The 17,413-nt window shown below is 43.7% G+C and overlaps 1 protein-coding gene across 1 annotated transcript; it reads right to left on the bottom strand.

Annotated features, from left to right (window-relative positions):
• Positions 1-247: 247 nt before the first annotated feature.
• LOC308117535 (lysozyme C-like) lies at positions 248-2,553 on the bottom strand. Its single transcript, XM_080476465.1, has 4 exons — positions 2,150-2,553; positions 1,319-1,477; positions 608-686; positions 248-524 (listed from the first exon to the last, which is right to left on the bottom strand). The coding sequence occupies exons 1-4, from the start codon at positions 2,280-2,282 to the stop codon at positions 458-460; spliced, it is 438 nt and encodes a 145-aa protein (XP_080332591.1). The 5' UTR covers positions 2,283-2,553; the 3' UTR covers positions 248-457.
• Positions 2,554-17,413: the final 14,860 nt, after the last annotated feature.

The following is a 17,413-nucleotide window of genomic DNA, read 5'->3' as shown; positions in this document are numbered from 1 at the left end:
TCACTGCTGCGAGTACGTGTGCTTCGGGTCAACTATGAATGGGACAGTTCAAATGCAGACTGGTAATGTCCCCAAGAGGATGAGTATCATTTCCTTTCCTTAATTCTTTCAATGTAGTAACAAGAAAATGAATGATTTATATGACTGGCAGAAACGTCCTCCAAACCACATTTTGAAGCCCGTCTAACGAGCTCATGAAAACAAGACGCCAGAATCACGAGGAAACAGCTTTGATTTGACTTAAGACTTTAATTAAACATAGCAAACTGAAAATGTCTGAATTCATGAATGGATCGAACACAAACGTCATTGGAACTAATAATGAATATTGATATCATGCTTCTTTTTTAAATGCACTTCATGAGCTGCAGTAAATCAGTGTGTCAGATCAAGTAGGGAAACAGCATAAAGAAGTTGGTGAACGGCAGCAGCCGGCGTTGACGCTCCAAGCAGCTGATCACAATCTACACCCGTCCAGGTAGGAGCTCACGTCCTTGTTCTCGCAGCGATTCTGCCAGGCCACCCTGTGAAACCACAACCAAGTCGTGTTCATTCCTCCGCATAGGAGGGGTTAACGTGGTGAGTCCATCCCGTGCGAGGGTCTTACCAGGCTCTGATGCCGTTGGGATCCCTCACCACACGTTTGGCGCAGTTGATCGCCACGTTAACGTTGTCGGTCAGAAGCTCTGTCAGCAAGACGGAAAAATGAAACTGTGAAACACACTGTATTCCAGCGAGGGGACTGTTATGGAAGGACATCAGAGGGCGGCGTGGTGGTGGGGGTCGAAATCATATTAGTACATGTCAAGGTTTTGTGTGTTGAGGAAAGTGGTGATTTGCTGGGTTTATAAAAACTGATAAGATGTCAGACAGATATGTGCTCATTTCTATTTCCAGCTGCTTCACGAGGTGAGGGAAGCAGAGAGTCACCTAATTCTTCACTCTATAGTTACAATGCAACAAAGAGCAGCACAAATATAAGACACAAACACTACATTTGAGAAGAGAATTACTTGAAACTAGTGAAATTATCTGTCTATGCAGCAAGTCAATTTAAGTAAAGAAGATTTAAAAAAAAAATCTAGATTTAAGGTTATACTGTAAAATTAAGGACTAAAAATTTGTAAATAACTTTTGAAACAAGCCAAATTATCTATCGTGTCTAAAAATAAGGTTAAGTCCTAAATCATTTGCAGTGTACTTGTTAAACTTGGGAAGAAGCAGAGTCACTTTCAGCCTAAATGGCCTGTTAGACTGAGACAACATGGGGAAAATCGAACAGGTGAATGCGGTGGAGGTTTGGTGATTGTTGACTGACCGCTGCACTGGATGTTGCAGCCGTTGCCCGAAGGGTAGCTGCTGTCCTCGCACCAGTAGCGGTTGTTGATCTGGAAGATTCCGTAGTCCGTGGTGCCGCCCTGGTTGTGGTTGATGGCATTGGTGTTGAAGTGGGACTCCCACTGAGACAGGCACACCCCTGCAGAGGAAGAGCGCTGCGTTGAATCGTGGCGCGGAGCTCAGTTCGGCGGGTCGAGAAGAAGAGTCTTTAACATCCTTTTGATACGAACAACCTCACAAATGGATTTCTATCTCTGTGCCTGATCACAGCTGACGCTTTGTGCTGGATTCCCGGCACAGTTTGTCAAATAGCACAAATCTTTCTCTTTCACTTTCGGCTGCTCGCTGTGCGGACACTGGACACGTACACCGGACACCTTTGAGAACCAGTTCGACCATTTCTTTAAATTGTACCAAGAGGAAAAAAGGTGTCGCCGGCATACAAACTCCTGGTCTCCCACAGTAAATACGGTTATTTCTCAGAATAGTAAACCTTTCATTTTTCCTGCTCTTGTACGTTGGTTCGCAGTCCCATGGTCTTTATCAGAGGCGAGAGTATCAATAAAGTTCTGTAAATATAATACATATAAAGTAACCAAAAACCTAGAAATGAGCAGATGAATCATTCCTAAAACAGAAAAACCAGAATACAGAAAATATGTGAGGCTCGTTGCTAAGAAATGTCAGGATCTGTCTGCACTTCCACTTTCAGTCTCACTTCCTCTAAAATGAAATGTGTGAATTCCCCTCAGACGACATGAGACCTGCATGTCATGCGAACAGAATCGTGTTTGAGTTGTTTTGCACTCACAGTCGGCCAAGCTGACTCCTCGGTACCCGTCCATCCCGGCCCTCTTCAACACCCGGGCCCATTCGCATCGCTCGAACACTTTGGCGCTGCTCGCCGCCACCAGCAGCAGGAACACCAGACTCCTCATGACCATCTCTGCAGAACCTTCCCGAGAGAGAGAGAGACTGGAAAACCGAAATGTGTTTGAGCAGGTGTAAAGCTGCAGGACAGACGTTTCCCTACTCAGCTCCGCCGCCTCTTTTATACTGCAGGCACCGCCCTGACAACCGACTTCCCACAACAACCAAAGAAGGCGTATCACACACGCTGAGCCAGCCTCCGTCTCCAGATAAAGGTTTCCCGGAGGTGTTTGTTCAGCAGACTAAAGAGATCCCATGTGTCTGCGCCGACTGTCTTATCAGACTGATTGTTCGGTCCTCCGACTGTGATCGGAAAGATTCACTCCTAACTCAAAGTTTCACTCGTGTGCCGTTGGAGGATCATTTAATCTGATCTAATAGTCCTTATAACTACTACAAAAATGAAAATCAAGAGAGAAAAAAGAACATTAAGAGGAGCATGAAATCATTTTAAGATAATGCTGGGGAAGTTAGTGTTAATCATTTCACAGCACTATTCAGACACGAGGCGATTCACAGAGCTTTGCAAAATAAAGGAAATCCAATGAAGCAAGATGATTAAGAATTTTAATCTCAAGCTGTTAAACTTATGAAATACAATGATTGTTTTGTGGGAAGACCGAGCAAATTATGATATTTTAATCCTGTTTTAAAAGACGGGAGTGCGTCAGGAGGTTTGTTCACAGGTGAGGCGCGTAGGAACTAAAAGCTGCTTCACCTTGTTTCTTCTGACTCTGGGATCACGGAGTAAACCTCACCCTAACTCTAGTGCTCAAGGAGACCTGAGGGGTCTGGATCACGGAGTAAACCTCTTCCTGAGGACCTTAGAGGTCTGGAGGTTTGATATTCTACAAGTAAATCTGAGACGTATTTAGGCCCGAGACCATTCGAACCTTTAGAGGCCAGAAGTCAGATTTTGAAGTCAATCCTTTGACGCTCTGGCAGTCAGTGCAGACAATGACGCTCAGGTGTAATGTGCTCCACCATCTTTGTGTTGGTGTAATGTGCTCCACCCTTTTTGTGTTGGTGAGATCTTGCAATTAAACCTTAAACCAAACTGATGCAATGGCAGGAATTGCCAAACAATTTTGCAAGTTGGTCCAGCAGCATGTTGGTCAACCGTGTCAAAAGCAGAACGAAGATCCAGTAACACTGAAAGTGAAACTCTTGGTGTGTCACTGCTCACGTAGGCAGTTGTATATAAACTGCCTTTTCAATAATCTTATATAATAATCTTCCTATGGGCCTGTAATAATTAATCACTGAAGCATCCAGATTACTTTTCTTTTAAAAGAGGTTTGATAACTGCTGTCATTAGAGCTTTTGGAACAATGCCCCTCTGAAGAGAGCTGTTGACTATCTGTAGTACATCTGGAGCTAAACAGTTAATAAACACCTTTAAAAATCTTTAGTGGGCTCTTCTCCTACCACAGGCTGCTTTCGCTCTGACCGGCGCTATGGTATCAGTGATGTTTACAACTTTAGAGCTGAAGTTATCTACAAGGTCGTTGACAGAAGCCGAAGGCAGAGCTGGCATGCGAGTGAATGTCTGGGTGAAGAGCAGTGGCGGCCCGTCGGGGCCTGCAAGGCCTTCTCTGAAGGAATAAGAAACATATCTGAAACACAGACTGGTGTTAATGACATTTTGTCCATGAGTACTTATTAAATACTTCCAAATGGTCTGTCTGCTTCCTTCCATAACGCCTCCCTGTCCGTATTTTCACATTAAAGCTTTAAATCAGTCACATTTCAGCCGTCATCTGTTGCCAGGGTCGAAGAAATCTGCCCGAGGCCTTCACGTTCACTTCTGAAGGCCTCTGCAGCATCAAATAAGTGTCGATCAAGCTGTTGAGTCAAACAATCAGAGTTTCAGTTGGCGACTCAGCGCCTTCAGGCAGGCGTACGTAACGTCAGTGTATTCACGCCCTCTGATTGGATCGTTGGAGTTTACTCGCGACAGCGAGCTGAAATAGCAAACCCATAGTTCTGTTGATTTAATAGCGGTTTTTGTCAACCTACAATTATTAAAGGAGAATAGAAAGACATTTGGTTGCAGATTTATTGTGAAAACCATTTTCCAAGACGGACTTTCCAAGAGGTCATTGAACGCACCGCGGCGGCTCCAGGCACACAAGAGGTCTGGTCTATCATTTGCGCACTACAACCAACCCCACGGCAGGATTCTGGACCATATTATTTGCCAGACACAGATTTCAAGACAATGAAAAGCTGAAGTTTGTCCCCCTCCTCGACCCCCAGAAGTTTATCCGCTTTTTTATGCAGCAAGAAGGAGAGTCGTGTTTAATCAGTAAAAGCATTTATTCTGGCTCCAGGAGGATCGATCTGTGATGCAACGGCTCTTTATACCGCATTTCTGCATGAAGCCACGGTTTTAATAGCAATAAAAACCTTATTGAGGGGTGGATTGATTGAGACTAAGCACTAGTGAAGGCCTCCGTCTGATGGTTCAGAAACGGCCACGTGCCACACGACAGCTGCATTGATACGTGTCGTTATACAGAGAAGCTACTTCACCTCCTTTCTTCAACACTCTGACCTCGCTGATGAACTGAAGTGTGGAGGAGCCGATTCAACAAGTTGCTGTTGTTTCCATTGAACCAGGTTTCTGTTAAATTAGCAAAATCTAATCGGTGATTAAAAGGGACTCCCCCGGCATTTAGTAAAGCAGATTGTAGCAGAACTTACTGGATTGACACCGAGGCTGAGGCACAGCTGTGGTCAGATTAGATAGAGTAACTGTATGTTTGTTCTTACGGTTTGTTGTTTGAAATCGCCGGTCTGTTGAGCAAAGCAGCAACGGGATCTCTCTCGTCTCTGCTGCTTCTCTGATGGAAGCCGCCTTTGACCTTTAGAACTGCTCCGACTGACTGAGGCTCAATGTCGCTGCTTTGACAAACTCCCTCACAGGTGAGGTTGGGGAAGGTGGGACGGGGGGGGAGGCTACTGGGTTCTGGACTGGAACAGGGACGTGCTTCTCGTCCCCTGGTCGATCTGGAGCAGAGGATCACAGGAGAGGGGAGAGATGGGGGCCGACTCCATGTTTACACCGTTTACACTGTTGACCTTGCTGCCTGTCGTCACGCTCCAGCTGGACGGAGGTATCCCGAGGGCGTGATGTATGTCGACACCGACCAGTCTGGATCCGGCGATGTTTGGATGAACTTCATCCAAACATGAAGCAGTTTCACCTTCGCTTCATCCCATCAGGGAATACAAAGCTGAAGTATTCAGGGCTAAAAGGTTGGAATGGGGCCTGAATTGAAAGCGAATATTGTCTCAGTTTTTCCGTATAACCTTTTTTTTTATTTAAAACAAACCAATTTTTACTTGATTTCAGTGTGTTCTTTCAAATAAACCTACGTCTGCTGCTCCTTGAATGAGTTTCTTTGTAGGAAAAGTCCGAATACCTCATTTGTTTAGTTAGAAATTGTCAGATAATTGACTCTTATTAACTGGTTAAAACCGATTCAACAGAAAGTATTAGTTATTAGGGTGTATAGGAATTTAAGCACTATTATAGATTTTTATATTTAAAAAAAAAATTAAATTTGAGATCCAATATGCAATATATAATCAAATCTGTGTGATTATAAAATTTTGTCAAGCCTATTGTTTTTCTCCAGACCGGCACAGGGCGGTTTATAAAGGGTTAATCAATAATCGGCCATAAACAGCCTGAAGTGAATGTGACTTCTCATATTTCTTATATACATACACACACACACATATATATATATATATATATATGTATGTATATATATATTATTCTGGTTTGTGTTGAAAGGGCCTCAGTGTACAGAAAGTGGAAAAAGCTGGTCGCGACCACAAAAGGTTTTCACATCATGAACTGGATCAGATATTATTTGCTGAGCTTCTTCCTCTGTTGTTACGCTCAACAGCTTAATTTTCTTCCTGTATTCCTGGCTGGTTATGACTGCTCATTTACTGCTTTAATGAAGTTCAGTAAACTGTCAGTTCTTCTCAGGTTTGTCAGTGCTGTGGCTCTTTGTGGAGATTCGGATGAATCGGCTTGTTTGGGCGCCAAAAGTAAAAGAAAAGCGATGAGTTCGTCTCACAGTTGAGTGTTTTGATAGTCCACTGGAGTTAAAAATTGGAAAGACAAATAAGAGAAGCAGCTCAGTTTCTGTTCCTGCTGAGAAAGAGAAAGTCGGGACGGGACTTTACTCAGTTGACACATGACACTGGGCCTTAGAAGTGTTTTGTTCCTGGGTTTTCTGGATACAAAGTCACTCTGTTCACCTCCAAGGCTGATAAAAGAGTTAATCACATTCATGATTAAAATTGGAAGCAAAACATCTTCCAACATGTAATTTTCCAGTTGATGTATGAAATTTCCGTAAAGACAATATGTGATCCCTTCGTACGTCCTCAGGACCGACAATCATGGCCGAGCACTTCCAGTCCAATTCAGCATCATTTCTAAAGTGCTTTAAAACAACCACAGGGAGCCAAAGTGCCGGAACACGACAAAGAACACAAGGAAAAAGACCTGATGGAGCACGAGGACGTCTCCTGGTGGAGGTCTCACCTGAACAAGGCTGTAGATACTGAAGGTTCCTGGTGAAGAAGCTGCGAAACTGAGGAAGTCACAAGAAATCGTCATTCTGTTTACTGCAACAGGAAGTAAGTGTGTGTGTGTGTGTGTGTGTGTGTGTGTGTGTGTGTGTGTGTGTGTGTGTGTGTGTGTGTGTGTGTGTGTGTGTGTGTGTGTGTGTGTGTGTGTGTGTGTGTGTGTGTGTGTGTGTGTGTGTGTGTGTGTGTGTGTGTGTGTGGTCCCCATTTGGAAGGTTGCAGGTTCAAGCACCATGTAAGTGAAATCCATTCACCATTTATTTGTGTGGACTGTGTATATTTGCAGGTGTGTATACGTGTAGATGAGTGTAGGTGTATGAGTGTGTGGGTGTAGTTCCTCATGTATGGCTCCTGTCTGAAAAAAACCTTTTCAACACCAAACGATGAAGAACTTCACCTCAATGACCGAGCGTGTGATGGAGCGACTTCTGCTCGACGTGTCAACTTGGTTCCTCATCTGTAACAGTTCAGCTTCTATTCAACAACTGACTTTTCTTCTACTTTTCATTCGACTCATTGTCAAAGTGAAACCAATTTGAAGGGGACCACAAGGATAAAGCTGAGGCTATAACATGTTTTTAATCAGACTTTCTGGATTCAAATGTTTGGTTCTGTTTGTTGCTTCGTATCAATCAGAATTAATTGATTACATAGAAGATATCTGATCAAGAAAGCCAAAGAAAATCTCTTGTGAATACTTTATAGATATCACATTAGAAACTTTAAAAGGTTCACCATCACAGTTTAAATAGTTACAATGGACATTTGGGACTTATATAACACTTATTTTGCATGAATAACTCAAAACTTTCTCTAAATTGTTTGTGAAAATAATTTTTTCATCAAATATGAAGCAAAATGGACGAAAGCACTAAACTGCGGCTGAGACATTTAGTGTCTCTGAGACGATCCGTCTCTGTCTCTGAGAGGTATCGTGTCCAAAATGTTTTGACATATTTATGAAATTCATTTGTTCCTCTCAGCCCGGTGTGATAAGACTGAAACCAAAACAAAACATTCTTCTCCTTGAGAAGAGGCAGAGATAAGAGTGCAGATTAAAAACTGGATCAGGTCGGTGTGACTCCGGTCATAAACTCAGTGACTGGAGTCACACCGACCTGATCCAGTTTTAATCTGCACTCTTATCTCTGCCTCTTCTCAAGGAGAAGAAGCAGGGATAAGAGTGCAGAGTCCGAAACTCAGGGAACTGATTAGCATCAAGTCAAATAAATACACCCACAGCCTGAAAATAGTCCCATTTAATACACTTCCTACAAAATCTATGATGGACATCTCGATATTAACAGACACTTCTGGAACCTTGAGCTCGTTTCCATGAGCTCAATTTTTCATTCCAGTGTTTACCAAGTACGAGAGTACGCACTTGAAATTGAGAAACATGCCACAGTATTTCCTCCAAGGAGCCATAAGTTCTGTTTCTTCTGTATTCCTTTCTCTGGTCACACATTAGCGACATTGCTCCACACTGCCCCCACAGGCCATCGGGGGCATTAAACACTGCCAGGTCATTAGGGGTATTAAACACTGCCCCCACAGGCCATCAGGGGTATTAAACACTGCCCCCACAGGTCATTAGAGGTATTAAACACTGCCCCCACAGGTCATTAGAGGTATTAAACACTGCCCCCACAAGCCATCAGGGGTATTAAACACTGCCCCCACAGGCCATCAGGGGTATTAAACACTGCCCCTACAGGTCATTAGAGGTATTAGACACTGCCCCCACAGGTCATTAGAGGTATTAAACACTGCCCCCACAAGCCATTAGAGGTATCAAACACTGCCCCCACAGGTCATTAGAGGTATTAAACACTGCCCCCACAAGCCATTAGAGGTATCAAACACTGCCCCCACAGGTCATTAGAGGTATTAAACACTGCCCCCACAAGCCATTAGAGGTATCAAACACTGCCCCCACAGGTCATAAGGGGTATTAAACACTGCCCCCACAGGTCATCAGGGATAATGGAGACACACATGGAGCTCTGCTTTAGATCAACAGCAGGTCCAGAAATATCAGAGCAGGGTCTTCCTCTTGTGAGGTGAGAGAGCCAACCACTGCTACTCTCACGGAGAGGACAGATTATTTTTCTTCCTGAAATCTATGTGTGATATTTCACAACAGAAAACAGAGAATTGGTGGAGAAAATCACAGTGGTTTGATGATCTGTGTAAACAAACCTGCAGGATTTATGAACGTGGCACCAAACGCCTCCATTATGTCTGAATGACTCGGAGCCGTTTGAAGACGATCGAATGTTTCTCCAGACGTGCTGCTGAAAGTCGTCCAGCCTCAATCACACTGACGTGTTACACAAACTGCAGAAACATGATAAAACGCACAGCGGGCCTCTCAGTTCTGCTTCAGCCTGCTTTCTCACTCAAACTGAGTGGGAATCATTCATGCTCTGCCCTCCTTCTCTTTGGGGCACTTTGTTGTAATAATTATAATCTAAACTAGTCTGACCCCAGCCTGTGATATCTGCTTAATGGAGCAGTCCTCCCGAGCCCCCGCCGACTCACGTTACAGGAAGATAAATGGCTCCTGGGAGAGGAACTTGTGTAAAAACTCTGCATGCAAACTTTTTAGAGAAAGTGTGGGGATTTTCCTTTCCCCTGCAGTATACTCTGTTTTCTGCATCTACGCGAAAACAAAAACATTCTTATAACATCGAACATTTAAAAAAAAAAAAACAAGTCATTTTACTAGTGTTGTCAAAAATAATGCATTAATTTAATTAATTGATTTTAAACGTTTAACAATTTTTTTTTAATGGAATTAACGCAGTTTTGTTTACGTCCATTTTTTTTATTATTATTTTTTTTTTATAGCAACAATGGAATAAGGCAAAAGGTGCCTGATGACTCAAAGAATGTGAAAGTCATTAGCTTTACTTGGTAAAGCGGAATTTAACGACCACTGAACTAATTCTGCAGCAAAACAGCAGGTTGCCATGTTGGCTGACCAGGAGCCACCAAACTGCTAAAGCTGGAGGAAATACGGAAAGGTAAATGATCAATTTCTCCTCTTTCTCGCTTTCCCTGGTTCTGGCTCGCTCTCTCTCTGTATTACACTATATTATTGCATGAACATTTTTAATCGGTTTAAAATGTGTTTGTAAATCAGGGGCGTTTATTAGTTGACTTTGCTGTATTTTCTGTGCTCTTGTATCTCAAGTTTTGCCTGTGACACTCTGATATGTTAATGAAGTGCTCCACCTACTGCTCCCATTCCACTCTGTGTTTGTGGAGGATCGTTGTGTGTTTCTGAGTGACTCATACACAAACCGAACGCACAACGTATTGAAGCAGGATCTTAGGAAATCAGGTGTGAAAATGAAGTGATGCAGTACGTTCTTGTGAATATAAAAGGTGCTTGTGTACTTTCGCCTGTGGATGTTTGGTGTTAAACTTTCCCAACAGAAGCGTCGATCAGCAGAAACAATCAGTGGCTCTCTGAAGCAGCTCCAAACTCGCTGCTGTTCGCATTTGTGTATCTGTGTTTCTCCTTATCTCAGATGAGCACAGCTCTCTGAAACGGAGCCCCGATGTCCTCTGAACCTTTTCAGCAGCGTTTGTGTGTGTGTGTGTGTGTGTGTGTGTGCGTGTGTGAGTGTGTGTGTGTGTGCGTGTGTGTCTGATTACCTTGGACAGTGAGGAGGTCGCTCTGGGGCGTCGCGTCTGACTGAATTACACCTGTCTTCATGCAATCAGCTCCAGATTTAAGAGCTTATTCATCGTCACATTCACACTCGCATCAATTTATTTTTCATGATTAATTTGTGCGTCGGGCCACTTCGTCTCCCGAGTATCTCACGACATCAACACTTCACACAAAGCCCGGCCGCCTGAGCGCCTTCACTCACAGACATTTTATCACACGCGGCCGTAATCACAGTCATAATGGAGTTCCTGAACTCCATTTCTGCACTAACTTTCTCCGTTCTCTCTCTGTTTTCACACTGTTCTTCATCAGAACGCCCTCGCTCGCTTTTCCCTCCCTCAGTGTCTCATCTCGAACCTGAAACACGGGCGGAGAATGCAATTAATCAAGCGGCCGAGTGAAAGGCAGTCGGATCAATTAATCTCTGTGCACAGAGAGACGAGACGAGAATGGATCCATGTGGGTCAGAGACGGACTGAGAGCCTGAGGAGAGGCTGAAAACACAGTAAACAAGGAGAGGAGAGCGATGCGGCTTCCACAGCACTGCTGCAGCAGGTGTGATTGAATTACACCAACGTCGCTTTGCTTTTCGTACACATCTCTGGTACAGCCTCCAAAGTAGAGACACAAAGTAAGAAAAGCTGCATTTGATCTTAGAACCTCACCACAGAGTGGCCATTTTTTTCCTCTCTGCTTTATTGATAAAATGTATTATTAATTATTATTATTAGTAGTAGTAGTATCACTAGTATTATTAGTATTATTATTTCTGTTTCTGATTCACACAGAGAGACTAATCCAAAGTAAAATACCAGTAGTGGCTTCCTGAAGCTTTTACAATGTGTCGTGTAAATAAAAATGTTTCTTATATTTGCACCCAATACTGATTTTCAAAAATGGTTTAATCTCCAGCTAAATTGGTTTGTCCTCAAGAATAACAACCTCAACTTACTGAGGTTTTACTCACAAAGCCAAATGCCACACATACAAGACTTGTAGAAAAAAAAAAAGAAAATGGAGTCCAAGAGCTTTTCAATAAAACTTCTTAACTTGCACATGTTAGTTTTCTGAAAAAGTTTAAATTAGGACCTTAAAGCAAAAAGTTCTCCAGTCAGTGATCCTAAATCAGTTACAGGAGAAAAGGTTTATTATAAGTTTGGTGAATTAATAAAGTATTTTTGGAGAAGCCCTGAGCCAGAGTAAATCCTGGCGCAGCATGTTTTCCATATCTTTACCACTTTGTATTGTAATGGGAGGCTCATTACGAGGCCTGCAGAGCCGGATGATCAGATATTAATCACAAGACACCTGAGACATGCAGGGCCGTTATCCCCAGGGACCAGGATTTCAACATGTTTGCCTAAAGCTGTTTTAGGTCTCACTTTTCGTCACACAGGGCCTGAATTTAATGATTTAGCTCAGACTACTGGTTCATCTGGGTGGATCAGCTGGAAATCTGCAGCTTTAACCCCCAAAATAATGTGAGTAATAAACTGTTTGTAATGCAGAAAACTTTACAACTAAATCAACGAAATAATTAAAAAAATGTATAAAACCATTAAAGCCAACAATAAAAATCTTAATCTGAAGTTATTAGGAGAATAAAATACTTTAAAAGGCTCAATTCGGACTTGTCTGTACCTGAAGGTGCCAGCCACTCCACCGCCTGCTGTGAGGCCTCCGTCTTGTCATTTTCTTCATGTCGGGATGAAACTGACATTTCTCAACACGTCTTTCCATTTGGAAATCTTGTTTTTTTTGTCCCATAAAGAAGGATGTGCAAGTTCACAGTCTGTTTCAAGGATGTGCCGTGTCGGCAATTTTGTAACCTCTACCACTTTTTGTCACCTTCAATGTCTTGAGTGCGGACGAGCGCGTGGATCTTTCTCAAAACAGTTCAGCCTCTAAGAAAGCGCTCTCCGACTTCATCGTTAGACAAACTCCTGAACAACCGGAGAACAATCGTCTCTTCTCGCAAGAGTAATGTAATCAGATTCTTTCAATCACTCTGATTCCTGTGTATTCTGTCGGTAAAATAAAGAACACAGAATATAATACAAAGTATTTGAATTGATCTGGTTCCCATTTAAAGCCACGACCTACAACATACAATGATATACAACAACAAAAGAATAATATGGATCAAAAACAAGTTTATATGTGAAATACAGTGAAAGTGTTACGGCGGGGAGACAGAGGCTCAAGCGCAGAAAGTCACCAGAACAGAGATGAAGAGAACCAAGGATTTTATTTAACATAAGACATAATTTTAGAGTTCTCCTCCAGAAGAGATAAAGTCTTGGGGAGAGTGGCTCACGGGTCAGGCTAGCGTGGACGGAGGCAGGCTGACGGAGCGAGGGGACGTGTCCTTGTCCGGACGGGGGCTCCCGGGAATCAGCACCAGAGCCGAGTACAGAGCAGATTGGGGCAGAGCAGGTTGAAGCGGTGGTCCAGTGGGCGGCGGCCGAGGCGGTGTGGGACGAGCTGGTGCTGGCTGGGCCCCGAGCGTGGAGTGTTGACGACGTCACTCTGATGATGAGGAGGAGGAGTGAGAGTGTATGAGCAGGTAGCAAGAGGTAGCGTTAACAGATAAACACCACAACTACTAACTCTTGTTGATTTTACAGTCCCGCGTCGAGTGGAGTGAGGAGCCCGTTTAAAAAGCAGAGCCACTCCTCCAAAACGCCTCCACCTGCTACCCGCAGCTGTACTGAATCCTGTAATTAACCCAGCCAGCTCTTCCATCCCAAACACCACCTCCAGGCACGCCCTCCTGAAACACACTGCAGGGAAAAAAAGCACACACCTGCAGCCAATAACCCCTCCCCCTAAGGGGCTGCAGGAGAGCCGATCATGACAGAAAGGGAGATGATTATATTGAGAAAAGTTAATGTGAATGCAATAACAGGAAGTGCATATAATTCACGTGCTTTTAATCAAGGACATGACGTAGCAGTTCCGCTAAGACGTTTTAACTGCTATATGTCAGGTTAGCGCGTTCCGCTGAAAGTGCAACTTTTAACGTTCAGTACAGCGAGCAGAGTTCATCAAGGAGTTCCTCTGGATTCATCCAACAAGCTTCCACTTCACAATCCATGTAAATGGGCAAAAACAATACTTGTGGGAAGGCCTGGGCTCAGTCTCTGTACGGACAGCAGACATGCTGAGGAGATGGACAATAAGATCAACGTTTCCTGAAACAATAACTACAAAATGGTGCATTTTCACTGGAAAAGTGGTGTGAATGGGGCCAAATCGTCTCCTGGTGTTTTAGTGACACTTGGAGATGGATTGGTGAAGGTTAGACGGAGGAAGTCGTTGGCGCTGATTATTGGCATTTCGGAATTGAAAAATGAGGGGAAAGTAGGAAAGAGTTGAAATTATTCAGTTTCTGCTTCTGACACATCACTTTAATCAAAAACTTCAGTGTGACTGAGACACCTGGGCGAATTAAAACAGAGGGACCTTCCAGTAAAGAAATGTGGGGATTTTACTTTGATTCTTAGAACAAGTTTCTTGGATGGATCTGGACTTGGATCTTTCAGCTATTAACATCGATCCAATCTGCCCGAGATGCATTAGATTTGGATGGAATTATACTTTTTTGATGAAACGGTGCTGGGATATCAGTTTCTCTGCACTGTTATAGATCCTCTGCTTTTATACCCTGCTCCGCTCCTTCTGCTGCTGGAGCTGCAGCCATGATGAGCTGCAGGACTCAGAAAATAGATTGAAAGTCAGAGACAGTCGGGGAAAGACAAAGAGTGAGGATTTCCTGGAAAAACTGTGCGATCTGTAAAAGTTTGCCCCGGATTGGAGCTAAAGCATTGATATCAAGTCCTGAAGACAAAAAGTTTCTCGCACATCAGTCAGAAGAAATGTTTACAACAAAGAGTAAGAGAAATTTGAAAGAGATGGCTTATGAAGCCAGTTTATTGCTGTGATGATACGTGGAGTAATACGACGGCGACACACATCAAATTTGAAGCGATGGATGAGATATTCTAAAACGAATACCTTGTTGTTACTATTCCAGTAACCTCCGTTGGCGCTATCCGATTGGATATCTGTGGGTAGAGATGTTTTTTGTTTGCTTGTGCTTGAGAGAGCAATAAAGACTTTCGTCTGAATCACTGAGTCATTCTTTAAACTGATCGATCGCTCTGCTTGGGTTTCACAACACCTGAGAGCGACCAGACTGACAAAGTACAGGGAAATATTCACACAGACTGCAAATACTAACGGACCCAAGAAAGGTACAGACAAAAATTCACTGATAGTCTTTTTTCCCTGAGACATTTCCACGGTGGAGAGAACGTGTGTGTGTGTGTTTTACCTACGAGCTCCATGTATTCAGTGGTTACGGCCTCTAACACAAGGCTCTCACCCACTTCTTCCAGTTGCAGACGACTGGAGCTGGATGGCGTTTGAAGGAGTCATCACCTGCTATTTTAACGTATCCAGTCTCCCTTAAATTGTCTTATTCTTACAATTAATTAGAAAACAAAAAATCAAATACGGAGGTCATTCTGATCCTTTTTTAATATCGCAACTTTCTGAAAGAAACTTACAAGATATTGACGGGTACGGATGTGAGCTGCGCGCTGATTGGACGCAGGAACTGTCAATCTAGAATAGTAATAGCGTAGCGATAGCATAGCAGTCCTCTGCTCACATGAAAAATAAACATAAAAAAACAACGATGGAGCCATCTACAAACATCCACGCCGCAGAGCAACGCACCCCCAGTGATTTAAAATGAAATACAGGGTCAAACTTCAAAGTTTATACTTTATACTATTAGCAGTTAGCACTCACCCGATTAGCAGTTAGCTGCTGTCTGTTTACCGTGATTTCAGGGTCTCATACACAATGAAGCATAGCATTATAAAAGTGGCGAGACTTACCGTTGACCTGCAGGTGAGTCCCTGACAGTTGGAATCTTTCCAAATGCAGGTTTATTGTCCCAAATATGTAAAACTTTCAGGCCCAACATGTAAAGCATAGTCCTGAAGAGCAGTCGGGAGACTCACAGGAATAATGTTGTTGTAGATAAGTTTAACAGAGGTTGGTTTTTGATATTAGTCTCCTTTGTTGACCACAACCCAGCAGCGCAATGAAAATCTCCCGTTTTGGGGTGTCGCCCCAGATTATGAGGAAGTCTGTTGTGAACTCAGATCTTATTCTACAGTATCTGTTGGATTCAAGTCTGGACTTCTTCACTTCAGAGAGAGAACTGTCTCAGTTTGAACCCATTCGGTTGCAGGTTTACATCCCTGTCGTGCTGCATTATTCACCTCCAACTGAGCTTCACCCGTCCAGGCAGCCGACGTGGTCCTGAAGGACGAACCGATGAACTCTGTGTTGTAGCCGACAGGACTCTTATCACACAACACAACAGGCTTTTAGTGTGATCTTCACATGTTCTCCCTGTACGAGTACCTCCACAATGAAAAGGCAGGCCTGTGTGATTGTTTCACACAAGGTCACCTGGGACCTCCCCCTGTAAACCAGTGGACGACGCAGCCGACGTAGAAGAGAGATGGAGTGATGATCATTATCACTATTATTATTTGTTTAAACCTTAATTTTCTCTGCGATAACTGAAAGTCACTTTCTGGTCGGCTAATGGCATCTGAACTATGGATGGTTACAAGGCGAGACATCATGAAAGCCATTGTATTTGTGTGTAATCATGTGGTGGAGTGGTTTTCTTCTCTACTTCCAGCCCCAGAGCCGACTGAGCTCAGCAGATGAAAGATGAAACATCTTCAAAAACCTCCGTGAAGTCAAGGTCCCTCAGGATAACACTTTGATACTGATATCTGAAAAACCTGCCTGGCTGAAGAATCAGGAAGGTTCCTTCTCTTATAGGGGTGAAAACAGTCTTCACACTGGGTTACATGCATGTCCACATAAAATGCAGAAGAATGAATGAACTCAGGCGTAGTGGAGGCCTGAACACCGTCGGTGTGGGAGTGAGGACTCGATAAAACGGTCCCGCAAGGAAATACTGCGTCTGCTTCATTTTGGACTTCCTGTTTCTACTACAAAACACCACAGACAACTTTTCAATGGCATCATTGATCGGCATGAGGGTGATTGATCCACAGGTTGAATGTCACTGCTGAGGTGTTTCCATGAGGTGTTGATTCAGGCCCCCGTCAGCATGACAACACCGTTTCATGTATACGCATCGTTTTCTGGCCGATCATCTACACGGCGCTGCGTTTTAGGAGCCTGAAAACGGGTTGTTTCAAAAGAGAGTTCCCGAGTGGAGAAATGAAAACGCCCCCTCGGCTTTGACGTGTAGACGGACAAGACACACATTAGCTAAAAAACAATTATGTCGTCGCCCCACCTCTTGACCCGGTAACCTCGCGACCCTCTCTTGTGACGTCACGTAACAACAATGGCAGACGACCGGCTCGAGATAGAGCTGCAGAAGCTGCTGAGGCTATTTGCTCTAATAAGGAGAGATCTTCGATTTGTTGATTTCTCAGTTTTTCCATGCTCCGTTTCCTCTACACCTTTTTTTGGCCTGTTCCTATGGCAGAAATGCAGCGTCACCTATAGGCCTGGCATATGTACTGCATCATTTTGAGTGGTTTTCATGGTGACACGTGGACACAGATATTTCCCATGTGGAAACTTTTTAAGAACGACAGGGGGAAAAAAGATTGTTTTGGCTTGTGAGGACAGGATCTCAGTCAGGTGGCATTAGGAGGATTTTGCCCGTCACAGTGTGATACTGACTGCTGGATTATCATCAGACAGACAGAGACGTCACCCCGGATCCAGCTGAGGAAGCCACCGGACCTCGAGGACGATCCGATTGTTTCCACC

This window comes from Lipophrys pholis (assembly GCF_963383615.2).
Source record: "Lipophrys pholis genome assembly, chromosome: 12".
In the NCBI taxonomy this organism is placed as follows: domain Eukaryota; kingdom Metazoa; phylum Chordata; class Actinopteri; order Blenniiformes; family Blenniidae; genus Lipophrys; species Lipophrys pholis.
This window is presented reverse-complemented; position numbering and strand designations above follow the sequence as displayed.

What these genes read in the sequence shown, in the direction of transcription:
- LOC308117535 (XM_080476465.1), bottom strand. Translation starts at nt 2,282, where the DNA reads ATGGTCATGAGGAGTCTGGTGTTCCTGCTGCTGGTGGCGGCGAGCAGC. An exon ending in AGGAGTCAGCTTGGCCGACT is followed by an intron (nt 1,478 to 2,149) that starts GTGAGTGCAAAA and finishes CTTCCTCTGCAG; the next exon opens with GGGTGTGCCTGTCTCAGTGG. An exon ending in CTGCAACATCCAGTGCAGCG is followed by an intron (nt 687 to 1,318) that starts GTCAGTCAACAA and finishes TCTTGCTGACAG; the next exon opens with AGCTTCTGACCGACAACGTT.